The sequence below is a fragment of the Erythrolamprus reginae genome, chromosome 1 (genome assembly GCF_031021105.1).
Source record: "Erythrolamprus reginae isolate rEryReg1 chromosome 1, rEryReg1.hap1, whole genome shotgun sequence".
Classification (NCBI taxonomy): domain Eukaryota; kingdom Metazoa; phylum Chordata; class Lepidosauria; order Squamata; family Dipsadidae; genus Erythrolamprus; species Erythrolamprus reginae.
Window position 1 is genome coordinate 418002387 of NC_091950.1, and position 27031 is coordinate 418029417.

At 43.4% G+C, this 27031-nt stretch overlaps 1 protein-coding gene across 3 annotated transcripts in view; it reads right to left on the bottom strand.

The window, feature by feature from the left end:
* Nucleotides 1-11329: 11329 nt before the first annotated feature.
* Nucleotides 11330-27031, bottom strand: part of TUBD1 (tubulin delta 1) — a 34663-nt gene continuing 18961 nt past the window's right edge. For all 3 annotated transcript variants that reach the window (XM_070735373.1, XM_070735372.1, XM_070735371.1), the window contains exons 5-9: nt 21502-21733; nt 18879-19043; nt 17527-17667; nt 15166-15349; nt 11330-11745 (exon numbers count right to left, since the gene is read on the bottom strand). In XM_070735373.1, the coding sequence (XP_070591474.1) occupies nt 11643-11745; nt 15166-15349; nt 17527-17667; nt 18879-19043; nt 21502-21733 (825 nt within the window). In that variant the 3' untranslated portion in view covers nt 11330-11642. The remainder of the gene's footprint in view (nt 11746-15165; nt 15350-17526; nt 17668-18878; nt 19044-21501; nt 21734-27031) is intronic.

The window sequence follows — 27031 nt, forward strand, 5'->3', positions numbered from 1 at the left end:
TCTGGAGGGATAAATGAGAATTAAGAGCACAGGGCAGAAGAGTGTTATCTGAAGGCTGTTATGAGTCACCGAAAAGAGGAAGGTCAACATAAAGGCAGTTGAAGGTGGTAGCAAGGGAGGGAGAGAAAGAAAGAGGCCTTTAATGAGGACTAGAAGCATGGCTGAGGATCAACTTTGGTCTGACTTCATTATACTATTTCAACACCCCTTTCCTTTCTCCAAAGGGACTTTCCCTCCATCCTTCTTCCTTTTCATTCCTGCATTATAATTTTTTGGGGCAAAGATTGTTTTTTAAATTTTTCTCTCCAATCACAAATGTAGTTTAAAATACCACCGAGGTACAATACAATTGATCAATTTTTAAAACTTACGGTATACAAATGAAAAACCAATACTACCTCCATTGCTTTTAACATCTGAACAAAAATGGCTACTCAGATTTCTTATATAAAATTAAAACGCTATTAGCTAATACAAATTTTTAGCTGTTTCTAATTTTAAACACCTCTAATTTATTTATTTATTTATTAGATTTGTATGCCGCCCCTCTCCGTAGACTCGGGGCGGCTCACAACAGCAATAGAACAATTCATAACAAATCTAATAATTTAAAAACATTTTTAAAACCCCATTATTAATCAAACATACATACAAACATACCATACATAAATTGTATAGGCCTGGGGGAGATATCTCAATTCCCCCATGCCTGATGACAAAGGTGGTTTTTAAGGAGTTTACGGAAGGCAAGGAGGGTGGGGGCAGTTCTAATCTCCGGGGGGGAGCTGGTTCCAGAGAGTCGGGGCCGCCACAGAGAAGGGTCTTCCCCTGGGACCCGCCAAACGACATTGTTTAGTCGACGGGACCCGGAGAAGGCCAACTCTGTGGGACCTAATCGGTCGCTGGGATTTGTGCGGCAGAAGGCGGTCCCGGAGATATTCTGGTCTGATGCCATGAAGGGCTTTATAGGTCATAACCAACACTTTGAATTGTGACCGGAAATTGATTGGCAACCAATGCAGACTGTGGAGTGTTGGTGTAACATGGGCATGCCTTGGGAAGCCCATGATTGCTCTCACAGCTGCATTCTGCACGATCTGAAGTTTCCGAACACTTTTCAAAGGTAGCCCCATGTAGAGAGTGTTACAGTAGTCGAATCTCAAGGTGATGAGGGTGTGAGTGACTGTGAGCAGTGAGTCCCGGTCCAGATAGGGCCGCAACTGGTGCACCAGGCGAACCTGGGCAAACGTCCCCCTCACCACAGCTGAAAGATGGTTCTCTAATCTCTAATCCATAAGGCTCTGTTATCTCAAATTTTCTCCATATCTCCTCCGACTCAATTTAAATGTATAGTTCAAAAAAAAAATTGTAATAGGAAATGCCCTTTAAAAATAAAAAGAGGAAAAGTGAACCTAAAGAAAAACCCCAAATACTTTCTAATATTCCTGGATTATTTTTAAGGTGGGGGAGATCCCACATCAAAATAAAGTACACAACTTTTTTGCGTTCTAAGGAAACTCTGAAGGACGTGGTTCGCCCTCCTCAGAATCTGTGACTAACTGAGCTGGTCATGGACCACTCGCGGCACAACCATAGCAAGCAGAACTTTAAGGCAAGCAGGTTCTTCAAAGGAACAACTTTATTGGATAGATCATATTGGCACAGGCTGGTGAAAACTGACTCTAAAGGTTCCCGTGTAGAAGTTTTCTCCCTTTCTCAAACAATGTCACATGGTTCAACCAAAATGCTGTCAAAGTGCTTGGAAACTTCACTCCTCCTCTCCAATCACCTGTGGGAACATCTTGGTTCTCAGGGGAAATTACAGTGGTACCTTTACCTAAGAACGGCTCTACTTACAAACGTTTCTAGATAAGAACTGGGTGTGCAAGATTTTTTTGCCTCTTCTCAAGAACCATTTTCTACTTACAAACCTGAGCCTCCGAAAACTGTAACCGAAAAAGGGGTGGAGAAGCCTCCATGGGGCCTCTCTAGGAATCTCCTGGGAGGAAACGGGGCCAAAAAAGGTGGGGAGAAGCCTCTGTGGGGCCTGTCTAGGAATCTCCTGGGAGGAAACAGGGCCGGAAAAGGCAGGGAGAAGCCTCCGTGGGGCCTGTCTAGGAATCTCCTGGGAGGAAACAAGGCTGGAAAAGGCGGGGAGAAGCCTCCGTGAGGCCTCTCTAGGAATCTCCTGGGAGGAAACAGGGCCTCCACCCTCCCTGTGGTTTCCCCAATCGCACACATTATTTGCTTTTACATAATTCTTATGGGAAAAATTGCTTCTTCTTACGAACTTTTCTACTTGAGAACCTGGTCACAGAATGATTTAAGTTTGTAAGTAGAGGTACCACTGTATTTTGTATTGGCTGCAGACAGCGATGGGCTGCCAAACTTTTTACTGCCCCCCTGTGGGCGTGGCTTATTCTATGAGTGTGGTTTGATGGTCATATGACTGGGTAGGAGTGGCTTGCCGGCCATGTGATCAGGTGGGAGTGGCTTGACAATCATGTGACCGGAAGTGGCTTAAAGGTCATGTGACTGGGCTGGAGTGACTTACCGACCAAGATAAGTTTTCAAATAGGTGCTTGGACTTTTGATGTAGCCCCATTATTTGAATAACCACAAAAAGGACAAATGTGACTAAGAAACCCTTATTAAAAACCAAACATACACACAAATATACCATGCATAACTTGTATAGGCCTGGGGGGAAAGGAATACCTCAATTCCCCCATGCCTGACAACAAAGGTGAGTTTTAAGGAGCTTACGAAAGGCAAGGAGGGTGGGGGCAATTCTGATCTCTGGGGGGAGCTGGTTCCAGAGGGTTGGGGCCACCACAGAGAAGGCTCTTCCCCTGGGTCCCGCCAAACAACATTGTTTAGTCGACGGGACCCGAAGAAGGCCAACTCTGTGGGACCTAACTGGTCGTGGGATTTGTGCGGCAGAAGTCGGTCCCGGAGATATTCTGGTCCGGTGCCATGAAGGACTTTATAGGTCATAACCAACACTTTGAATTGTGACCGGAAACTGATCGGCAACCAATGCAGACTGCGGAGTTTTGGTGTAACATAATATTCTGCCTTTAAAAAAAAATATTCCTAAAATTTTTTTATTCTTCCAGAAAGGGTGGGCGCCAATTTTCTTCAAAATGAACCTGTCCAGTATGGTCCTTTAGTTTCTTCCCCCAACCTTTAAAGCATTTTTTACCCATGCACCCATTCATTAGCTAACTTCTTGATGCCTCCCCACCGCATCTGAAGTTTCAAAAAAAAACCCCATGCCCGGCTGCATTTCTGACAGACGTCAATCTCCCAACTGCTTTCCTCTTCTGACAAAAATAAGTTGATCAGCGAGAATTGTGACTCAGCAGAAATCCTGCTCTCCACCCCCTTCCTTTCTTTTCTTACACAGAAGAGTAAACAGCTACTCCTGGGCGCAGCTTTGCGGTTGCAATAGCTGCTCCAGCTAGAACAAAGGGTAGACCAGCCAATTCCCTCCTAGATGGACTTTACAGGTGGTCCTCGACTTACGACCACAATTGGACCTAAAAATCTCCTATGCTAAGCCAGACAATTGCAAAGTGAGTTGTACCCTGTTTTTATGACATTTCTTGCCACAGTTGTTAAGTGAATCACTGCCACTAATAACACGGTTGTTAAGCGAACCTGCTTCTCACATTGCTTGTCAGGAGGTTGCAAAAGGTGAGTTGCGTAACCCTCACACGCTGCAACCATCATAAATACGAACCAAACATCCGAATTTTGATCACGAGCCTGGGGAAATTCTGCAACGGTGATTGTGTGAAAAATGGTCATCAGTCACCTTCTTTTCCAGTGCCGTAGCAGCTTTGAATGGTCACTAAGTGGTCCTCGATTTAGAACACTTCACTTAGCGACAGCTTGAAGTTGCAACCACTTTGAAAAAAGTGACTTACAAATTGTTGATCAAAACAGAGATGGAGGTCTTAGAAACATAAAAGATTGATGGCAGAAAAAGACCTCCTGGTCCATCTAGTCTGCCCTTATACTATTTCCTGCATTTTATCTTACAATGGATATATGTTTATCCCAGGCATATTTAAATTCAGTCACTGAGGATTTACCAACCATGTCTGCTGCAAATTTGTTCCAAAAATCTACTATTCTTTCAGTCAAATAATATTTTCTCATGTTGCTTCTGATCTTTCCCCCAACTAACCTCAGATTGTGCCCCCTTGTTCTTGTCTTCACTTTCCTATTAAAAACTCTTCCCTCCTGGACCTTATTTAACCCTTTAACATATTTAAATGTTTTGATCATGTCCCCCCTTTTCCTTCTGCCCTCCAGACTGTACAGATTGAGTTCATGAAGTCTTTCCTGATAAGTTTTATGCTTAAGACCTTCCACCATTCTTGTAGCCCGTCTTTTGAACCCCTTTCAATTTTATCCATATCTTTTTGTAGGTGAGGTCTCCAGAACTCAACACAGTCTTCCAAATGAGGTCTCACCAGCGCTCTATACAGCGGGATCATAATCTCCCTCTTCCTGCTTGTTATACCTCTAGCTATGCAGCCAAGCATTCTACTTGCTTTCCCTACTGCCTGACCGCACTGTTCACCCATTTTGAGACTGTCAGAAATCACTACGCCTAGATCCTTCACTTCTGAAGTTTTTGCTAACACAGAACTGCCAATACAATACCCAGATTGAGGATTCCTTTTGCCCAAGTGCATTATTTTACATTTGGAAACATTAAACTGCTATACAGCAGGATCACAATCTCCCTCTTCTTGCTTCTAGTTAAGGCCTTGAAACCCCAGCCCAGACTTTACAGATTACAAATTACTAGAGTTGGAAGGGACCTTGAAGATCATCTAGTCCAACCCCTGCTCAGGCAGGAGTCCCTACACCATTTCACAGACAAAAGGCCATCCAAAGTCTCAAGCATTGACGTTCTCTCTTCCAAACCTTTGTATATTACCTATCTCACCACACCCAATTTAATGATTACTTTTTCGTTAACTGATTGTTATTTGGAAAGGCAGGAAAAATCCAGATCCCAAGTATAACTTATCCAAGCCAGGTGTGACAATGAGTTGATAGACGTGGGTTATTTCTCTTAGCAATCTCGGTCTTTCGGTTCGATCAATGTCAATCGAAGCCCGGTTTTTTTCCCTGCTGCCGGCAAACAAACACCACAGCATCAGCTCTTTGTGTGCGGAAAAGGCGATAGGACACAAACAGGATGATGGGATGGTCACTCAGCCCCCCTACTCCACTCCACTCCCCCCCTGTTCTGTTGGGCTCTCTGGTAGACTTCTCCCAAAAATTCACAGGTACAAATTTCAGACACACATATGTGAGAAAATTCAAAACAATGTTCTTTATCATGAAAATTCCCTTAACCTAAGCCCTCTTTTTGTATAGCAAAGAGCACTCGTCTTCAAACAAACTGGTAATTTGTACAAGTCCCTTATCAGTTCTGTGATACTTAGCTTGCAGCTGTGAGGTAATTCACAGTCCTTCTTCTTTCACAAAGTGAAACACACTTTGCTCTGGTTTAGTTTCAAAGCGGGGAAATATCAGCACACAAAAAGTCAAAGTCAGTAAAGCAGTCACGAAACACAACGATCAGATAATCCTCCACAATGGCCAAACCCACAGGCTGCTATTTATAGCAGCCTCACTAATGACCCCAGCCCCACCCAACCACAGGTGGCCTTATTTTCTTTGATAATAATCTCTCAGTTGTTGCTGTCTATGCATCGCTCTCCGCATGCGTGGCTGTATCATTAACTCTTGTTCTGAATCCAAGGAGGAGAGAGATAATTGATCTCCTTCTGAGTTGTCTGTCACACTCTCCTCCTCCCTGTCACTCATGTCTTCTTGGTCAGAGGAACCTTCATCAGCAGATTCCACCGGGGGCAAAACAGGCCTGCAGCATGTGGATGTCTCCCCCACATCCACAGTCATTGGGGCAGGAGCTGGGCCAGAGCTAACCACAACACCCCCCAGCCATGAAACCAGCAGAATGCAAACTGTATGTTGTTCTCAACTTACAACCATTTGGTGAACCGACTGAAAAAAAAAGGTCAGATAATAGCATAGCAATTGCATTTAGACTTATATACCGCTTCACAGTGCATTTACAGCCCTCTCTAAGCGGTTTAAAGAAGTCAGCTTATTGCCCCCAACAATCTGGGTCATTTTACCGACCTTGGAAGGATGGAAGGCTGAGTCAACCTTGAGCCTACCGAGATTCGAACTCACAAACTGCTGGCAGTCGGTGATCAGCAGAAGGAGCCTGCAGTACTGCACTCTAACCACTGCACCACTGAGGCTCTATAACAGAATGATACAGTTGGAAGGGACTTCTATTCCAACCTCCTTCTCCGATAAAAAATCCTATACTATTTCATTGAAAATTAGCACAAATGTGGAAAAAGGAGCAAATCCTGTCCGAAAATTTAATTAATTTAATCTTTCTTTCCATCAACCTTAGTTAAACCTGGAGCGGTTTATTGCCACTGGAAGTGGATCCAAGCAAAATCCACTTGCTCGCCAATGAGTGGAATGCGGGCGCCATCTTGTGTCCTATCTGTATATAGGACAAAAGAACAGAAATAAAGACCTCATTAAAAAAATTATGTGGGTTTCGGGCTGCTTCAGTTAGTCAGTCTGTACCTTATGGGAAAGTAAGATGTCATGAAAATGGATTAAATGCAATGTTTTTCAACTTGGGCAACTTAGATGTGTGGACTTCAACTCCCAGAATTGCCCAGCGTAGGAGAACTACGTATGCTAAAAATAAATACAATAAATAAATAAAAATAAAATAAATAAAATAAAATAATAAATAACTAATACAGGGGTCCTTAACTTATAGAAACATAGAAGATTGACGGCAGAAAAAGATCTCATGGTCCATCTAGTCTGCCCTTATACTATTTCCTGTATTTTATCTTAGGATGGATATGTTTATCCCAGGCATATTTAAATTCAGTTACTGTGGATTTACCAACCACTTCTGTTGGAAGTTTGTTCCAAGCATCTCCTCCTCCTCCAGTAAAATAATATTTTCTCACGTGGCTTCTTATCTTTATCCCAACTAACCTCAGATTTTACCCCCTTGTTCTTGTGTTCACTTTCCTATTAAAAACACTTCCCTCCTGAACCTTTGAACATATTTAAATGTTTCAAACATGTCCCCCCTTTCCCTTCTGTCCTCCTGATTGAGTTCATGAAGTCCTTCCTGATAGGTTTTATGCTTAAGACCTTCCACCATTCTTGTAGCCCATCTTTGGACCTGTTCAGTTTTATCCATATCTTTTTGTAGGCGAGGTCTCCAGAACTAAACATAGTGTTCCAAACATGGTCTCACCAGCGCTCTATACAGCGGGATCACAATCTCCCTCTTCCTGCTTGTTATACCACCGCTTGTTAACCAGTCTCTGCTCAGAACACTCACCATTAACAACAACCCTCTGATATCTACGTTTCAGCCAGCTGCAAATCCTTATGACTACAACTGAGCTCCAAATTTCTGTTGTTAAGTGGGACATTATTTACTTACTTACTTACTTACTTACTTACTTACTTACTTACTTACTTACTTACTTATTAGATTTGTATGCCGCCCCTCTCCATAGACTCAGGGAGGCTAATTTGTTAAGTAAGTGAGTTTTGCCCCATTTTATGACCTTTTCTTCCACCTTTAAGTGAATCACTGCATTTGGTAAGTTAGCAACCTGGTTGTGAATCTCATTTCCCCATTGACTTTGCTTGACAGGTCGTGAAGGGCGATCACATGACTTTGGGACAGTGAAACCGTCATAAATGATTGAATTTTGGACACATTGACCCTGGGGATTGCTGCAATGGTCATAAGTGTGAAAAACATTCAGAAGTCACTTTTTTCAATGCTGGTCACTAAAGAAATTGCTGTAAGTTGAAAACTACTGTATGTGACAGCCAGAAACCAATGAGTTGTAGTTTTATAAAGCTTTATGTCTTTTAATAAAATATATATGTCTTTTGATAAAATTTGTAAGTCTGAAAATGTGCTTTGGATAGCTACAGATTTTTCGGTTTATTGTGTAGAAACAACATGTACTAAGACTCAGTTAAATGACACTATTGTGTTGCCAAGTGCCTCAATATTTTATCTTATTTATGACCATGGTGGTGCAGCAATGATTATTGTGTGAGAATCGATCATGTTACTTTTTCCAGTATTGTAATTTCCAACTGTCATTAAATTAATTGTAAATTAAGTGTTGTATTGCCTCTGTACAAATCAATGGTGAGACAACACTTGGAGTATTGTGTACAGTTCTGGTCACCTTACCACAAGAAGGATGTAATGGAACTGGAAAAGGTGCAAAAAAGAGCAACAAGAATGATCAAGGAAGTGGAGCACCTCCCTTATGAAAGGGGTGACTTGATTGAAGTGTATAAAATCATGCATGGGATAGAAAAGGTGGATAGAGAAAAATTCTTTTCTCTATCACACAATACTAGGACAAGGGGGCCCTCCCCAAAGTTCATAGGTAAGAAAGTGAGGACAAATAAAGGGAAATATTTCTTTACCCAGAGGGTTGTTAGTTTATGGAATTCACTTCCAGAAGAGGTCATGACAGCTGTCAGCCTGGAGAGCTTCAAGGCAGGATTAGACAGATTCATGGATACCAAGTGTATCGATGGTTATTGAAACGGATGTCCATGTGCTGCCTCTATGTTGGTTGAGGCAGGCAGGATTCCCTTGAGTACCATTTGTTGGGGGTCAAGGGAAAGGGAGGGTCTTGCCTTCTCTTTCTGCTCAAGATCCCAATGTACAATTGGTGGGTCACTGTGTGACACAGAATGCTGGACTCGATGGGCTTTGGCCTGATTCAGCAGGGCTCTTCTTATGTGTTTAATGATTGTAAATCAAGGACTCCTTGTGTTCCATATTTCAGACAACTGGTTGTCCAATCTCTTCTTAAAAACTTCCAGTGGCAAGTTGTTCCACTGATTAATTGCTGTCGGGAATTTCTCCTTAGTTCTAAGTTGTTTTTCTCCTTGATTATTTTCCAACCATTGCTTCTTGTCTTGCCCTCAGGTGTTGTGGAAAATAGTTCGACTCCCTCTTCTTTGTGGCAGCCCCTGAGATATTGCAAGATTGCTATCATGTCTCCCCTAGTTCTTCTTTTCATTAAACAAGACATATCCAGTTCATGCAATCGTGTTTTAGCCTCCAGTCCCCTAATCATCTTTGTTGCTCTTCTCTGCACTTTCTCAACAACCTTTTTACATCGTAGTGACCAAAACTGAATGCTGTACTGTATTCCAAGTGTGGCCTTACCAAGGCCTTATAAAGAGGCATTAATACATGATCTTGGTTCAATCTTTCTGTTAATGCAGCCTAGAACTGTGTTGGCTTTTTTGGCAGCTGTTGCACACGGCTGGCTTACATTTAAATGGTTGTCCACTAGGACTCCAAGATCCCTCTCACAGTTACTACCGTTGAACAATATATCACATATACTGGACTTGTGCATTTTGTTTTTCTTTCCTAAATGTAGAACCTTCCTTTTTTCACCATTGAATTTCATTTTAACAGATTGACAGAGTTGGAAGGGACCTCCCAGGTCATCTAGTCCAACCCCTGCCCAAACTGGAGATCCCACACCTGCCTCTACCTAGGATCAAACTCCCAACCTCCTGATTGTGAGGCAAGAGCTCCACCTCTAGTCCACAGCAGCTGGGCTTTCTTAGAGAGCGCCCAATGTTCGATTCTGTATCTTGAGCCTATCTTCTGAGTGTTGGCTATTTTTGCCAGTTTGGTGTCATCTGCAAATCTGATGAATTCCCCATCTATCCCAATCTAATAACATACTAATATCAAATGACCTAAGTGCTAAAGCCCACTGCAACAATATCGCCAAAAAGGCTTCTAGAGTTGTTAACCTGATCCTACATAGCTTCTGCTCCGGCAATCTCACACTACTCACCAGAGCCTACAAAACTTTTGCCAGACCAATCCTTGAATACAGCTCATCTGTCTGGAACCCATACCACATCTCGGACATCAACACCCTCGAAAACATCCAAAGATACTTCACCAGAAGAGCCCTTCACTCCTCCACTCGAAACAGAATGCCCTACGAAAATAGACTAACTATCCTGGGTCTAGAAAGCTTTGAATTACGGCGACTAAAACACGATTTAAGTATCGCCCACAAGATCATATGCTGCAACGTCCTACTGGTCAACGACTACTTCAGCTTCAACCGCAACAACACAAGAGCACGCAACAGATTCAAACTTAATATTAACCGCTCCAAACTTGACTGTAAAAAACATGACTTTAACAATCGAGTTGTCGAAGCGTGGAAATCATTACCGGACTCAATAGTGTCAGCCCCTAACCCCCAACATTTCTCCCTTAGGCTATCCACGATTGACCTCTCCAAGTTCCTAAGAGGCCAGTAAGGGGCGTACATAAGCGCACTGGTGTGCCTAACGTCCCCTGTCCAATTGTCTTTCCTTTATCTCATATATCATATATATTTTCTTCCTCTCATATATTTTCTCTTCTATTTTACATATTATCTTTATATATATAGAAACATAGAAACATAGAAGACTGACGGCAGAAATAGACCTCATGGTCCATCTAGTCTGCCCTTATACTATTTTCTGTATTTTATCTTACAATGGATATATGTTTATCCCAGACATGTTTAAATTCAGTTACTGTGGATTTACCAACCACGTCTGCTGGAAGTTTGTTCCAAGGATCTACTACTCTTTCAGTAAAATAATATTTTCTCATGTTGCTTTTGATCTTTCCCCCAACTAACTTCAGATTGTGTCCCCTTGTTCTTGTGTTCACTTTCCTATTAAAAACACTTCCCTCCTGAACCTTATTTAACCATTTAACATATTTAAATGTTTTGATCATGTCCCCCCTTTTCCTTCTGTCCTCCTGATTGAGTTCATTAAGTCTTTCCTGATACGTTTTATGCTTAAGACCTTCCACCATTCTTGTAGCCCGTCTTTGGACCCGTTCAATTTTGTCAATATCTTTTTGTAGGTGAGGTCTCCAGAACTGAACACAGTATTCCAAATGTGATTTCACCAGCGCTCTATATAAGGGGATCACAATCTCCCTCTTCCTGCTTGTTATACCTCTAGCTATGCAGCCAAGCATCCTACTTGCTTTTCCTACCGCCCGACCACACTGCTCACTCACATATTACTCAATGTCTATTCTCTTCCATATGTATTGTGTATTGGACAAAGAATAAATAAATAAAATAAAATCTATGCTGCCGCTGTAGGAAGAAAAATGAGTATTCACACAGGCAGGTGTCATAAATTAATGGCTTTATTCAGTACAAAACCAGAAAATATGGATGCTGGTGAATGAAAAAAGACCTCTCTCCAATTGTCTTCAAGGGTGCCTGATGTGATCCAAAACTGAAGGCCCTTTGTCATTAAAAATACTTCCTCCGTCGAAAATGTGCAGCCCCTAAGAGAGGCCTCCAGAGGTAAGGAAGCTCTAGCATTTGTTAAGGCACTGCAGAATACATGTCCTTCATTGAGACGGGTGCGTGGGAGACCGTCCCCATCACGCTCGGTCCTCTTGGAAAAGGCACAGAGTCCTTATGTGCTTTGAGAAATCAGAGGCTCCTGTAGCTGGCAATCACTTGTTCCAAGGTGGTGAAGCAGCCCAGAAAGTCGTCTTCTTCAATCCCAAATTTTGAATACTGGTGAATGTAAGCCCTGCGTGGAACAAGAGGTTTCGGTGAGCAAGAGCGCCTATCATCATCATCATCTTATTAGAAACATAGAAACATGGAAGATTGACGGCAGAAAAAGACCTCCTGGTCCATCTAGTCTGCCCTTTATACTATTTCCTGTATTTTATCTTAGGATGGATCTATGTTTATCCCAGGCATGTTTCAATTCAGTGACTGTGGATTTACCAACCACGTCTGCTGGAAGTTTGTTCCAAGCATCTACTACTCTTTCAGTCAAATATTTTCTCACATTACTTCTAATCTTTCCCCCCAACTAACCTCAGATTGTGCCCCCTTGTTCTTGTGTTCACTTTCCTATTAAAAATAGAATAGAAATGCAGAATAGAATAGAATAGAATAGAATGCAGAATAGAATAGAATGTAGAATAGAATAGAATGCAGAATAGAATAGAATAAAATAGAATAGAATAGACAAGGAATAGGAATAGGAATGCAATAGAATGGTATAGGGCCGTGATGGCGAGCCTATAGCACATATTAGGTTATTAGATTAGATTAGATTTATTGGATTTATATACCGCCCCTCTCCGCAGACTCGGGGCGGCTCACAACAATGGTGAAGAACAGTACATAGTAACAAATCTAATATTTAAAAATCTAGATTACAGTTTTAGATTAAAAAGTCCAAAAAAGAAACCCCAATATATAAAAAACAACACACTATCGAATCATACACAAAAACTACATGGGCAAGGGAGAGATGTTTCAATTCCCCCATGCCTGATGGCAGAGGTGGGTTTTAAGGAGTTTACGAAAGGCAAGGAGGGTGGGGGCAATCCTGATCTCTGGGGGGGAGCTGGTTCCAGAGGGTCGGAGCCACCACAGAGAAGGCTCTTCCTCTGGGTCCCGCCAGACGACATTGACTTAAGAATTTATTAACTTAAGAACTGCAATAGTGTGTATTCGAATGTTCGATTTTTAAAATGTTTTAGCTTTTAAAAATATTTTAAATTAATTATTTATGTTAATTGGATTTTCAAATATAAAAATAAACTTTATTTAAACACATAAAACACAAACAATCAAACTCACAGAGAAAAGAAAGAGAAAGCATTAAAATAAAAGTTGGACATGTTTGTGACGTGCCTATAGTACAAATCTAATGGTGCTTATTTACTATTAGATAAATTATGACAAGAGCCGGGGTGGCGCAGCAAGTAGAGTGCTGAACTGCAGGCCACTGAAGCTGACTGTAGATCTGTAGGTCAGCGGTTCAAATCTCATCACCGGCTCAAGGTTAACTCAGCCTCCCATCCTTCCGAGGTGGGTAAAATGAGGACCCGGATTGTGGGGGGCAATAGGCTGGCTCTGTTCAAAAGTGCTATTGCTAACATGTTGCTGAGTCTAAGGAGAAGGGCGGCATAAAAATCGAATAAATAAATTATATTTACATATACTGTATACATTGAGTTTTAGCAAAGATCTTATTCTGGTATATCTTTTGGTTTTAGATGTGTTTTATATACTGTGTTTTTTATTGAAATGTTGTGAGCCGCCCCGAGTTCACAGAGAGCAGTGGCATGTAATTCCATTCATTCATTCATTCATTCATTCATTCAATCATTCAATCAATGATTCAAGTGAACAACCCTGGCAAGAGAAGTTGTAACATGTGTTCTGAACACGGCCCTCTGGATCAGATTCCAATCTCAGAATTCACTTATTTTATGAATTTTATGGATTTTACCCACACTATATTCGAAAACAAGTACACATGAGTGAAACACAGGTTTAAAACAACAGCGAAGCAGTTATTTATCTCTGTAGCTAGCTGTAATCTATGTTTGGGAAGAGCGCCAGAAACTCCGTCTTTATCTGCATTCCTGAGATGAGGCCCAATTCAATTTACGTAAGCATACGTCTGCTCACCAAAGTCTTCCCTAGCACAGCGTCCAACAAGGATGATATTTTTGAAGCAGAAATCATGGTTTTAAAGCTTTGTTCCAGGGCACCCTCCGTTTCATGTCTCTTCCAAAGAACAGCATTGAGTCTCCGTGCCCCATTTCCCACAATCCCTATTCCTTTATAATGTCTGGAAGTGACATCACAACTCAAAGGCTGTAAATTAATACCTTTTACTCTGTAACTCTTCTCGCCTTCTAAGCATTCTTCTACAGCGAGGATTTATGCAATGGCTTTCCACTCTCATGTCTTCCTCCCTCTCTGACTGGGACCACTCTCCCAATGTCACCTCAACCCCCTCTAGTGGTTCCTCAAGCTCACTCAAGTCACTTTCTCCCTCACTCTTGCTCTCTGATTCCTCTGGCAACCCCCTGGCCCCAGGTACCCAGAGGGGCTTGGCTCATCCTGACATGACCTGAGGTGGACAAGGAGCACTCACAACAACATGGGGCAAAACTCACGTAACCAAGTGTCTCACTTATAGCAACATAAATCTGGGGCTCAATCATCGTCGTAAGTCAAAGACTGCCTCTACAATGTTGGTTTGGATTAGTGCTACAGATTGAAACAATCCTAAAGGTTCCTAAAGGTTCCTACTGTAACGCTCTCTACATGGGGCTACCTTTGAAAAATGTTCGGAAACTTCAAATCGTGCAGAATGAAGCTGCGAGAGCAATCATGGGCTTTCCCAAATATGCCCATGTTACACCAACACTCCGCAGTCTGCATTGGTTGCCGATCAGTTTCCGATCACAATTCAAAGTGTTGGTTATGACCTATAAAGTCCTTCATGGCACTGGACCAGATTATCTCAGGGACCGCCTTCTGCTGCACGAATCCCAGCGACCAGTTAGGTCCCACAGAGTGGGTCTTCTCTGGGTCCCGTCAACTAAACAATGTCGCTTGGCGGGACCCAGGGGAAGAGCCTTCTCTGTGGCGGCCCCGGCCCTCTGGAACTAGCTCCCCCCAGAGATCAGAATTGCCCCCACCCTCCTTGCCTTTCTTAAGCTACTTAAAACCCACCTCTGCCGTCAGGCATGGGGGAGTTGAAATCCTCTTTCCCCCTAGGCCTTTACAATTCTATGCATGGTATGTCTGTATGTATGTTTGGTTTTCATATTAATGGGTTTTTAATCATTTTTAGTATTAGGTTACTATTGTACACTGTTTTATTATTGCTGTTAGCCGCTCCGAATCTCCGGGGAGGGGCAGCATACAAATCCAAGAAAGAAAGAAAGATAAAGAAAGAAAGAAAGAAAGGAAGGAAGGAAGGAAAGAAAGAAAGAAAGAAAGGAACCTTTCAGTCCTGCACTGAAGAACAAAACTCTTTGCTATTGTTTTCTACTAATATGTCTTCGTTATTTATCTGAACTGGTTCCTGAATTGCTACACTGTAAATTCTGGTATCTAGTCGTGTCCTATCCAGCTGCTGTGTAACTCTATATATTCGGACAGGGAATTCAATTTATTGGGAACTTACTTGGAAGCGAACATTCTCCACGCCTTTCCCACGAGGCTGTTGAGTGGATGGAGCAGAAACTGGCTATTGCTGACCAGAGTAGCCGACTTCTCATACTTATTGAAGGCTCTGGGTGTGCGCCAGATGCTCAGCGCCTGTGGAGGATCGAGCCAGGAAGTGTACAAGGCTGGATCCTGGAAACCCCCTGCGAGGGACAAAAAAGTGACACATTAGGAGGATGACAAAAAGTCCTCCCTTCTTCTTTTCCTTCCAACGACTCCATAATCCCTTGCATCGGGGTGGAGTCTGGGCAACTCAATGGAGCTGGCAGAGTGTTTTACTGGCCGGATGCCTATTATTATTATTATTATTATTATTATTATTATTATTATTATTATTATTATTATTAATTAGATTTGTGTGCCGCCCATCTCCGTAGACTTGGGGCGGCTCACAGCAATAATAAAAACAATGTACAATAACAAATCTAATAACAGATCTAATATTTAAAAATATCTAAAAACCCCTTATTTAAAAACAAGACATACACACAAACATACCATACATAAAATATAAAGGCCAGGGGGAGACATTTCCTGTCCCCAATGTGGAGTTTTGTTTGGCAGATATTTATTCATCCATCCATCCATCCATCCATCCATCCATCCATCCATCCATCCATCCATCCATCCATTGGATTTCTATGCTGCCCCTCTCCGAGGAATCGGGGCGCCTTACAACATATAAAAACAGTAGGTTACAATAAATTAAATCCAATTAAATTAAAATTACACAAACTGATCTGTCTGGGTTCCCCCAGACGCCAACACCAACTAAAAAGAGTAGCCAGACACGCTGGTAAAAAGCAAAGTCATTTTATATCTTTGAAAACAAACACAGATAACAAAAACTGTTCTTACAAACTGGAATGCTATGAAGCTTCACAGAACAGTCACGACGGCTAGACAATACAACAGGCTTCTTGCTGGCACACACACCACTGTAGATAATAAAACCCACGCCTCTCCCAAGTTTTCAGGCTTCGAGGCCACAAGCCAGAATCAGAGACGCCAAGGATCGAAGCAAGGTCACAGGACTCCCAAAAGATAACTCTCCACAATACAGGAAGGGCGGGCCTGCCTTTTCAACCTTTCTGACGAGAACCACACCCAAACCCAGCTGTTGCCTATTAGGGATGGAAATACCTGGCTAATTGTCCCCTTCTTTGTGATGCCCTTCTCTGCCTCATATCTATGATGGCTTGTGTGTTCTCATCTAATGACTCCAGGCTACTCGCTGGGGAGAGCTCCCCCCCGGGGATCTCAGGCTGTTCCCCCTCCTCCTCGTCCTGACATTCCTCTGCCTGGTCCTCCTCCTCCTCCTCCTGTTCCTCATCCTCCCCCTCTGAGCATGGAGCCGGCAGAGTTCCAGCCGTTCCCTGAGGAGCCTCAGACTGAATCACAACACAAACTATTTAAAATCCCTAGTTATATTAAAAACAATCATGCCCATTCGTACAGAATGGTAGCAGAACACTTCTAAGAAGCAGAGACAAAGGGCTGGAACCATTTAACAACCAAGTGATTCACTTAATGACTGCAACGCCGAACGACCGTGGCCAAAAAAAAAAAAAAAGAGGTTGCAAAATTGTCACAACGCCTTGCTTAGCAATCAAAATCCTGCTCCCAATCGTAGTCAGGGACTACATATAAGCACCAATTTGGGTCACCCTTCGTTATTTCTAGAAGGAACCAAGTAGTAGAGGTGAGCCAGGAGGAATGGTTGGTTGGTTGGTGTCGTGGTTAGCTCTGGCTCAGCTCCTGCCCCAAGGACTGTGGATGTGGGGGAGACATCCACATGCTGCGGGCCTGTTTTGCTCCCAGTGGAATCTGCTGATGAAGGCTCCTCTGACCAAGAAGACATGAGTGACAGGGAGGAGGAGAGTGTGGCAGACAGCTCAGAAGGAGATCAATTATCTAGCTCCTCCTTAGATTCGGAACAAGAGTTAATGATACAGCCACGCATGCGGAGAGCGATGCATAGGCAGCAACAACAACTGAGAGATTATTATCAAAGAAAATGAGGCCACCTGTGGTTGGGTGGGGCTGTGGTCATTAGTGAGGCTGCTGGTAAGGGACTTGTACCAATTACCAGTTTGTTTGGAGACAAGTGCTCTTTGCTATACCAAAATAGGGCTTGGTTTAAGTGAATTTTCGTTATAAAGAACATTGTTTTGAATTTTCAAACGTGTGTGTGTCTGAAATTTGTATCTGAATTTTTGGGAGGATTCTGCCAGAGAGCTCGACAGAACAGTTGGCAGCCACAGAGGGGAAGCCCCCCCCCCCCCTGTTGTCGCTGCTTCGTGCAACCTCATGCGCTTACCCAGATCTGCACCCTGTACGTCCTTCCCTCGCAGAGTGACCAAATTGGCGATCGAAGTATTGAAATTAATTGTCCGGTTTGAAGAGGGTTTCTCAGGCCCAGGAGCTCTGCTGGCTGGAGGCCGCACCTGCCAGTCAATACCTGCGAAGGTAACGTAAACAGGAAGATAAGTGTTGTGGTCTGTTGGCCGTTGGCCCCTCCAGCAGACGAATCAGAGGAGGCCGCTTGGGAACCAGGCTCAGCATCAGAGCAACCTGGGAGCTCCGAGGGGGAAGAGGGAATGGAATAGGCAGAGAGAGACAGAGAGAGATGGAGCCTGGGTCATCCATCAGCCCTCAGGTGGAGAGTCAACAGTCCCCAGGTCTGGAGATGGGTGATGAGGAAGAGGAGGAACAGCTGGGTCCTGTGCCTGCCATGTGGATGTGCAGAGAGGAGAGCAGTGGAAATCTATGGGCCGGTCCTTGGGACGGAAGAGCCACCGCTGCTAGTGAAGCCCCACCCTAACTCTGGGGATAAAAGGCGGGGCTGGGTGGGGAGTGAATAGGTGTGGTAGACAACTATTTGTCTTCCGGCCGGCCAGACTTGCTATCCGGCATTGAGAAAGAAACTTTTGCCAGGGCTGCTAGGGCTCCTAAGCCCTTCATGTCACCGGGCCAGATTATATCTGGGACCGCCTTCTGCCGCACGAATCCCAGCAACCAGTTAGGTCCCACAGAGTGGGCCTTCTCCGGGTCCCGTCAACTAAACAATGTTGGTTGGCGGGGCCCAGGGGAAGAGCCTTCTCTGTGGCGGCCCCGACCCTCTGGAACCAACTCCCCCCCCAGAGATTAGAATAGCCCCCACCCTCCTTGCCTTTCGTAAGCTCCTCAAAACCCACCTCTGCAGTCAGGCTTGGGGGAATTAAGATAATCTTTCCCCCTAGGCTTCTACAATTTATGCATGGTATGTTTGTATGTATGATTGGTTTTATAACAAGGGTTTTTAGCTGTTGTAGTATTGGATTTTTACATTCTGGTTTTTGTCACTGTTGTTAGCTGCCCTGAGTCCACGGAGAGGGGTGGCATACAAATCCAATAAATAAATAAATAAAGGAATATGTCAAGCCGGTGCAGAAGTTGGTGAGAAATTAACGGCTTGTTACACTATCTAAAGAAGGCCTGATGTTGATAGAGAGGGGTGATTTTCATGAGTGAATACATGCAGCCACAAAGCTTTCTTTCGAGTGGTTCAAGGACATCCTGTGCCCACCCACCTGGGCGGAAGTGGAAGGAGGACTGAATTAACTTCAGAGGGTTTGTTGTGTTTGGGGTGCTGGGTCAGAAGAGTCAAGTCAAGGCAGCTCTTGATCTCACCTTCCTCCATTTTGGCGTTGGCAATCAGCATCTGACGGAGGTGTTTCAGGAGTCCAGGCCAAGCAAAGGTGGTGTAGGCCAAGGAATTCTCGGACATTTGAGGGATATTCCGTAGTCCAAGCATCTTAAACTCCGGATGGGGAACTAAAGCTTCCATCAGATCCCCTGAAAAAAAAAGAAGGAATGAATAGGAACAGTGTGGTTTGAACACTTCGATTCTATGAAGAATTGAACCGCGATGGGCCTTAAATAAGAAAGTTACACAGATACTGTTGTGGTCCACTCGCGTCTTGCGCAATTAGTCAGGGACCCAGAAGATGCAGAGACAGTGGAGATGTGGTACAGTATTCCTGGCACCTGAGACTGACAGCGAAGAGGACGTGGTGTCAGAGACTGAAGAACAACCAGGGCCTTCTGCACCTCCTGAGATAAGTGACTCAGAAGAGGAGGAGCCTCTTGATGCTAGGGTTCGCAGGGCCTCTAGGAGACATGAGTGGTTACTCAGGAACAGGTTTACTCATGAGTAGCACTGCTGACCAATGGGCCACGCCCTCAGAGTATTTAACATGCTGCTTCTGCGCAGAGAACAACGTGCTTCATTCTAGCATCTCATTTCTAGTTCTGGGGGGTTTTTTTGGCTTGTGATTTAAATAGACATATTCTTGGCTTTCTGAGGAGCTCCGGGCTTCCTGCTAACTTCTGAACATCTCTCCTTCTGAATATTATTCCAGCTGAGTAATTATTGTCGTGCTCATCTCTTTCTGGGACTCTAGCCAGCTGATAAGACTCTATAATCATTATGGCAAAGCCGTTAAAATACTTTATTTTCATTTTGAAAATACTTTAATTGTAAATAGTTCTTGTACATACTAAAATCCTTTATTATTTAAACCCGGTGTGTGTATCTGATTCCTGCAATGGAGCCCAAAATTCCAGGTGCAAAATGAGACTGGCTAAATGAAATTCTGACCCCTTTTGTTCTGGTTAGCTCTGGCCCTGCTCCTGCCCCAAGGACTGTGGATGTGGGGGAGACATCCACGTGCTGCAGGCCTGTTTTGCCCCCGGTGGAATCTGATGATGAAGGCTCCTCTGACCAAGAAGACATGAGTGACAGGGAGAAGGAGAGTGGGGCAGACAGCTCAGAAGGAGATCAATTATCTAGCTCCTCCTTGGATTCAGAACAAGAGTTAATGATACAGCCACGCATGCGGAGAGTGATGCATAGGCAGCAACAACTGAGAGATTATTATCAAAGAAAATGAGGCCACCTGTGGTTGGGTGGGGCTGTGGTCATTAGTGAGGCTGCTATAAAGAGCAGCATGTGGGTTTGGCCATTGTGGAGGATTATCTGATCGTTGTGTTTCGTGACTGCTTTGCTGACTTCGACCTTGGTGTGTTGCTTTTCCCCCGCTTTGAAACTAAACCAGAGCAAAGTGTGTGTCACTTTGTGAAAGAAGAAGGACTGTGAATTGCCTCACAGCTGCAAGCTAAGTATCACAGAACTGATAAGGGACTTGTACAAATTACCAGTTTGTTTGGAGACCAGTGCTCTTTGCTATACCAAAAGAGGGCTTAGGTTAAGGGAATTTTCATTATAAAGAACATTGTTTTGAATTTTCAAACGTGTGTGTGTCTGAAATTTGTACCTGTGAATTTTGGGGAGGATTCTACCAGAGAGCCCGACAGAACACCTTTTATGGCTTTTCTTGCCACACGCTTAAGGGAAACATTGCAGGTGTTAAGTTAGTAACGCGACTGTTAAGCAAATCAGGTTGACTTTGCTTGTAGGATGGTCGCAAAAGGGGATCCCTTGACACCCTCCTGGAACACTGCAACCCTTATAAATATGAGTCAAGCTTGTTTTTTTGTCTTCTGCTTTATTTTGGGTTTGCGCGCCATTGGGATGACTTTGAGGGAAAAAATAGAACAGAATAAAATTCTTTATTGGCCAAGTGTGATTGGACAATGGACACACACAAGGAATTTGTCTTTGGTGCCTATGCTCTCAGTGTACATAAAATAATAGGGACACTACTCTTTCAGTAAAATAATATTTTCTCAAGCAACATGAGAAAATATTATTTTACTGAAAGAGTAGTAGATCCTTGGAACAAACTTCCAGCAGACATGGTTGGTAACTGAATTTAAACATGCCTGGGATAAACATATATCCATCCTAAGATAAAATACAGAAAATAGTATAAGGGCAGATGGACCATGAGGTCTTTTTCTGCCGTCAGTCTTCTATGTTTCAATTTGTCAATAATCATGAGGTAAAAAACACTTAATGATTGTCACAGCGGTCAAATAAGCAATGAGGAAACAATCAATACTAATAAAAATCTTAAGGATACAAACAACAAATTACAGTCATAAATGGGAGAAAATGGGTGATAGAAATGATGGGGGAAAACTAGTAGGCCAAAAAAAATAGGCCAAAACCAGTTTTTCTCAACCCTGACAACTCGATGAGGTGTGGACTTCAACTCCCAGAATTCCCCAGCCAGCTGTGCTGTGAGCTGTGCTGACTGGGGAATTCTGGGAGTTGAAGTCCACACCTCTCCCAGTTGCCATGGTTCAGAAAGGCTGGGCTAGAGAGTTTTCAGAAAGAGCAACTAAATACCTAGAGGTGACCTGCTGTAGTGAGCAGCCCCTTCAGAGGAGTAGGCTGGCTGGAAGACGCTGCCCAATTGATGGGCAATTGCTCGATTGACATCCTGGAAAGAAACCTGTTTGATATTCATCAGCTGCAGGCAGATCTTATGGATGACGTCGTTCTCGTGTACCAGAAGGGCGTCTGAGGATTGGTATAAGTGGGAGAGCGTCAAGACGGAGTTATAATTTTGGACAATCACCTTGAAAAGAAGGGGAGAGAATGGAAGTGGCTTTAGATGGAGGTAATCCTTGTCTTATTTATTTATTTATTTATTGGATTTGTATGCCGCTCCTCTCCGCAGACTCGGGGCGGCTAACAACAGCAATAAAACAGTATACTGTATAACAAAATCCAATACTAAAAACAGTTAAAAACCCATTATATAAAAACCAATCATACATACAGACATACCATGCATAAAACTGTAAAGGCCTAGGGGGAAAGTGTATCTCAATTCCCCCATGCCTGGTGGCAGAGGTGGGTTTTAAGCAGCTTTCGAAAGGCAAGGAGGGTGGGGGCAATTCTAATCTCTGGGGGGAGTTGGTTCCAGAGGGCCGGGGCCGCCACAGAGAAGGCTTTTCCCCTGGGCCCCGCCAAACGACATTGTTTAATTGACGGGACCCGGAGAAGGCCCACTCTGTGGGACCTAACTGGTTGCTGCGATTTGTGCGGCAGAAGGCGGTCCTGGAGATAATCTGGTCCGGTGCCATGAAGGGTTTTATAGGTCATAACCAACACTTTGAATTGTGACCAGAAACTGATCGGCAACCAATGCAGACTGCGGAGTGTTGGTGTAACATGGGCATATTTAGGGAAGCCCATGACTGCTCTCGCAGCTGCATTCTGCACGATCTGAAGTTTCCGAACACTTTTCAAAGGTAGCCCCATGTAGAGAGGTCCAGTGCCATGAAGGGCTTTATAGGTCATAACCGCAATCGAGCCAAAACTTCCCACTGCTAAGCAAGGAATTAGATATATGATCAAAATCCAGGTGCTTGAAAATAGGCATGTATTTACAACAACTGTAACATCCCAGGGGTGTGTGATTTTTATTTATTTATTTATTTGATTTTTTTATGCCGCTCTTCTCCTTAGACTCAGGGTGGCTTACAACATGTTAGCAATGGCACTTTTTAACAGAGGAAGCATATATTGCCCCCACAATCCGGGTCCTCATTTTACCCACCTCGGAAGGATGGAAGGCTGAGTCAACCTTGAGCCGGTGATGAGATTTGAACCGCTGATCTGCAGATCTAGCAGTCAGCTTTAGTGGCCTGCAGTACTGCACTCTACCTGCTGCGCCACCTTGGCTCATTTGTGATCCCCATTTATGACCGTTCTATGTAGCTTCTGACAAGCAAAATTAAGGGGGGACGCTGGATTCGCTTAACAAGTGTACAATTCATAACTGTGGTCATAAGTTCACAACTGTGGTCATAAGTTGAGGATCACATGTGTGCATTATGTTTCCCCGAATCCCAGGAAAGTCCCCCCCCCCTCCACCACCCAATTTTTCTGGCCTGCCCACCCTGCACAATTTCCCATCTTAGGCATCTCTGCGCCCATAAGCAAGAAAATCCGGCACCCTCTGTTCTGCCTGACTGGCTCAGGCGATGCGTAACAGTCCAAGGAAAAGAAATCAAACACACACGTGCTCTGCTAATCAGCAAATTTGTATTAAATAAACAAAAAAGGGTTACTCAAAACAGTTTGCAGTGTCTGAAAACAATGCAAGGCTTACTTCAGCCGCATACAAAAACACAGGAAAAAACAAACAAAGACAACCTGAAATGAGCAAAGACATTTCAGGAGTCCTTTTGAATCTTTGGAGCAAACAGCAAGTCCCAGAGTTTTCATCTCCCACTTGTCTGAAAAAGCTGGGTTGAAAACTCCAACGGCACGGAACAGAAACTTCAGAGCAGGAACCACAAAATAACACAGATAAACAGCCACAGTTTGCCTTGGCCTTTGTTCCCTTTTATCCCTTTAGCCCTCATTAAGGGAACCACACCCAGCTCTCAGTATAAGAACCACACCCAGCTCAGGTACTCCTATAATGACTTGTAATACTCCTTAAGGCGATCCCTTCTTTGCATAGCTCTTCGGCTACGCAGATCAATATATTGATCTGCAGAAGAACCCAGGGACGAAAGACTGTCTGAGGGACTGCAGGCCAAATCCCCTGGGCTGTCTGCTGAATCCTGTGTTCCAGTGGACTCGTCCTCCTGGCTGTCTGCCACATCTTCCTGGCTGTCAGCCAGTCTTTCACATTCACTTTGTGCCGCATCTCTCCCATCTGTGGGAGCAACGGCTGGCCCAGGCCCAAACACAACACCCTCCATCGAAGGAGACCTGGGACACTCATAGAAACATAGAAGACTGACGGCAGAAAAAGACCCCAAGGTCCATCTAGTCTGCCCTTTTACTATTTCCTGTATTTTATCTTACAATGGATATATGTTTATCCCAGGCATGTTTAAATTCGGTTACTGTGGATTTACCAACCACGTCTGCTGGAAGTTTGTTCCAAGGATCTACTACTCTTTCAGTAAAATAATATTTTCTCATGTTGCCTTTGATCTTTCCCCCAACTAACTTCAGATTGTGTCCCCTTGTTCTTGTGTTCACTTTCCTGTTAAAAACACTTCCCTCCTGAACCCTATTTAACCCTTTAACATATTTAAATGTTTCGATCATGTCCCCCCTTTTCCTTCTGTCTTCCAGACTATACAGATTGAGTTCATTAAGTCTTTCCTGATACGTTTTATACTTAAGACCTTCCACCATTCTTGTAGCCCGTCTTTGGACCCGTTCAATTTTGTCAATATCTTTTTGTAGGTGAGGTCTCCAGAACTGAACACAGTACTCCAAATGTGGTCTCACCAGCGCTCTATATAAGGGGATCACAATCTCCCTCTTCCTGCTTGTTATACCTCTAGCTATGCAGCCAAGCATCCTGCTTGCCTTTCCTACCGCCCGACCACACTGCTCACCCATTTTAAGACTGTCAGAAATCACTACCCCTAAATCCTTCTCTTCTGAAGTTTTTGCTATCACAGAACTGCCAATGCAATACTCAGATTTAGGATTCCTTTTCCCCAAGTGCATTATTTTACATTTGGAAACATTAAACTGCAGTTTCCATTGCTTTGACCATTTATCTAGTAACGCTAAATCATTTACCATATTACAGACCCCTCCAGGAATATCAACCCTATTGCACACTTTAGAGTCATCAGCAAATAGGCAAACCTTCCCTACCAAACCTTCTCCTATGTCACTCACAAACATATTAAAAAGAATAGGACCCAGAACAGACCCTTGTGGCACACCGCTTGTAACCTGTCTCTGCTCAGAATACTCGCCATTAACAATAACTCTCTGATGTCTATGCTTCAGCCAGTTTGAAATCCACTGAACTATCCAGGGATTAATTCCAATCTTCACTAATTTATCTATCAGCTCTTTATGTGGAACCGTATCAAAGGCTTTGCTGAAGTCCAGATAGGCAATATCCACGGCACCACCTTGATCCAACACCTTTGTGACATAGTCAAAGAACTCAATGAGATTAGTCTGACACGATTTGCCTTCAGTAAAGCCATGCTGATTTGGGTCCAATAAGTTATTGTTTTTTAGATGCTGATTTATCCTCTTTTTGAGTAGCGTCTCCATCATTTTAACTACAATTGATGTCAAGCTAACTGGCCTGTAGTTACCAGCTTCTTCTCTACTGCCCTTCTTGTGGATAGGCACAACACTGGCCATTCTCCAATCCTCAGGAACATCTCCTGTTAACAGGGATTGGTTAAACAAATCAGTCAGATTGCCCTGGAGGCCTATAGATCACCCCAATTCTAATGACAGAACCATCTTTATTTTGCATGCAAATCCAGAGGGTCTCCAGATCTTTACATGTATTTTGAATTAGTATTGTTTTTAGACTTTCTTTAACATAAATGGCTACTCCACCTCCCCTTCTCTCTATTCTATCCTTCCTATACAGTGTATATCCTGGTATGGATATTTCCCATTCATTAGAATCCTTAAACCATGTCTCAGTTATGGCAACCAGATCCAAATTATCTCTAGATATTATGGCCATTAACTCACAGAGCTTGTTGCTCAAGCTTCGAGCATTCGTGTACATTACCCGAAGAACATTATTTTCATTATTAGTTTGCCCCTTATCATCAACAACTACATCTATTTTATTTACAGCTCCCTTTTCATAAGCTTCCAGAAACTGATGTATCCTCATTGGTCGGGGACAGAAATCCTCCACATCTGGTACATCTCTGTCCCCTTTACCTAGTTTAAATGCCTGTCCAAAAAAGTTCTGAATTCCTCACCGAGCACCTGGGTTCCTCTGTATGATGGATGCAAACCATCCCTCTTAAACAACTCCCTATTAGACCACCTACTGACATCATGACTTACATAACCAAAACCTTCAGCTTTACACCACTGCCTTAACCACACATTAAACTCTCTGATACAACTTGTTTTACCCTCCTGGCCACAAACCGGTAACACCTCTGAGAAAGTCACTGAATCGGTTATTTTACCCAGCTCCACACTTAGACTTTGAAAATCTCTTTTTACTACATTAATATTTCTCTGGGACAAATCGTTTGTGCCAAGATGCACCACCACATCAACTTTATTACCTTTACTCACAGCCCTGACAATGTTTGTAATCCGCCTCCTGTCCCTGTGGGCAGTGGCTCCTGGAAGACACCTCATCACCTTCACCACATCCTTCCTCTGTCCCAAATCAACACCTCTGACAATCGAGTCACCCACAAGAACATGTGTCCTCTCTTTATTTCTACTAACTGGACTTGGTTTGGTGACACTATGCTCCACATTTACAACAACTTCTCCTTTGAACATCCCCTCATTCTCCGCCTGAGGGGCCTTGCTAATATCTACAACATCCTTACTATTTAAATCCGCAAGAACATTATAGGAGTTGGATACAGAGAGACCAAAATTGTTATGTTTTTGTTCAACTGCACGTAATCTTCCTGAACCAACAGTTGTCCAAACAGCCCTCCTCCTTGGGGGGCGCTGTGGAAGTGGAGGCTGCACACATGGCTGCATTACAGCACGTGGCTGGGACAATCTTTCCACTTCTGCCTGCAAGCTACAAACTAAGGACTGCAATCTAGAGATCTCTCCATCTAACCTAGATGTCCTAATGCAAAGAGGGCAGTACCCCAAGTTCCACAAGGTACTACGGAAGACAACAGCCAAACAAATGTTACACTGCACCAAGCCAGTCATCTTAACAATGTATTGAAATACAAGTACTTAGCAGGAAAATCAACAACCCCTATTGCTACCAAACTTTGCTGATTTTGGTTTATAGTTATATGATTCGGCGCGCGGTCCACTATTTTCCTCTCCTCTTCCTCTTTGTGAAAGTGCAGTTTAAAATGGTTTTACTCACTCTTTTAAACTTCCCAGTCTAGTCCCCTCCTCCTGAATTCAA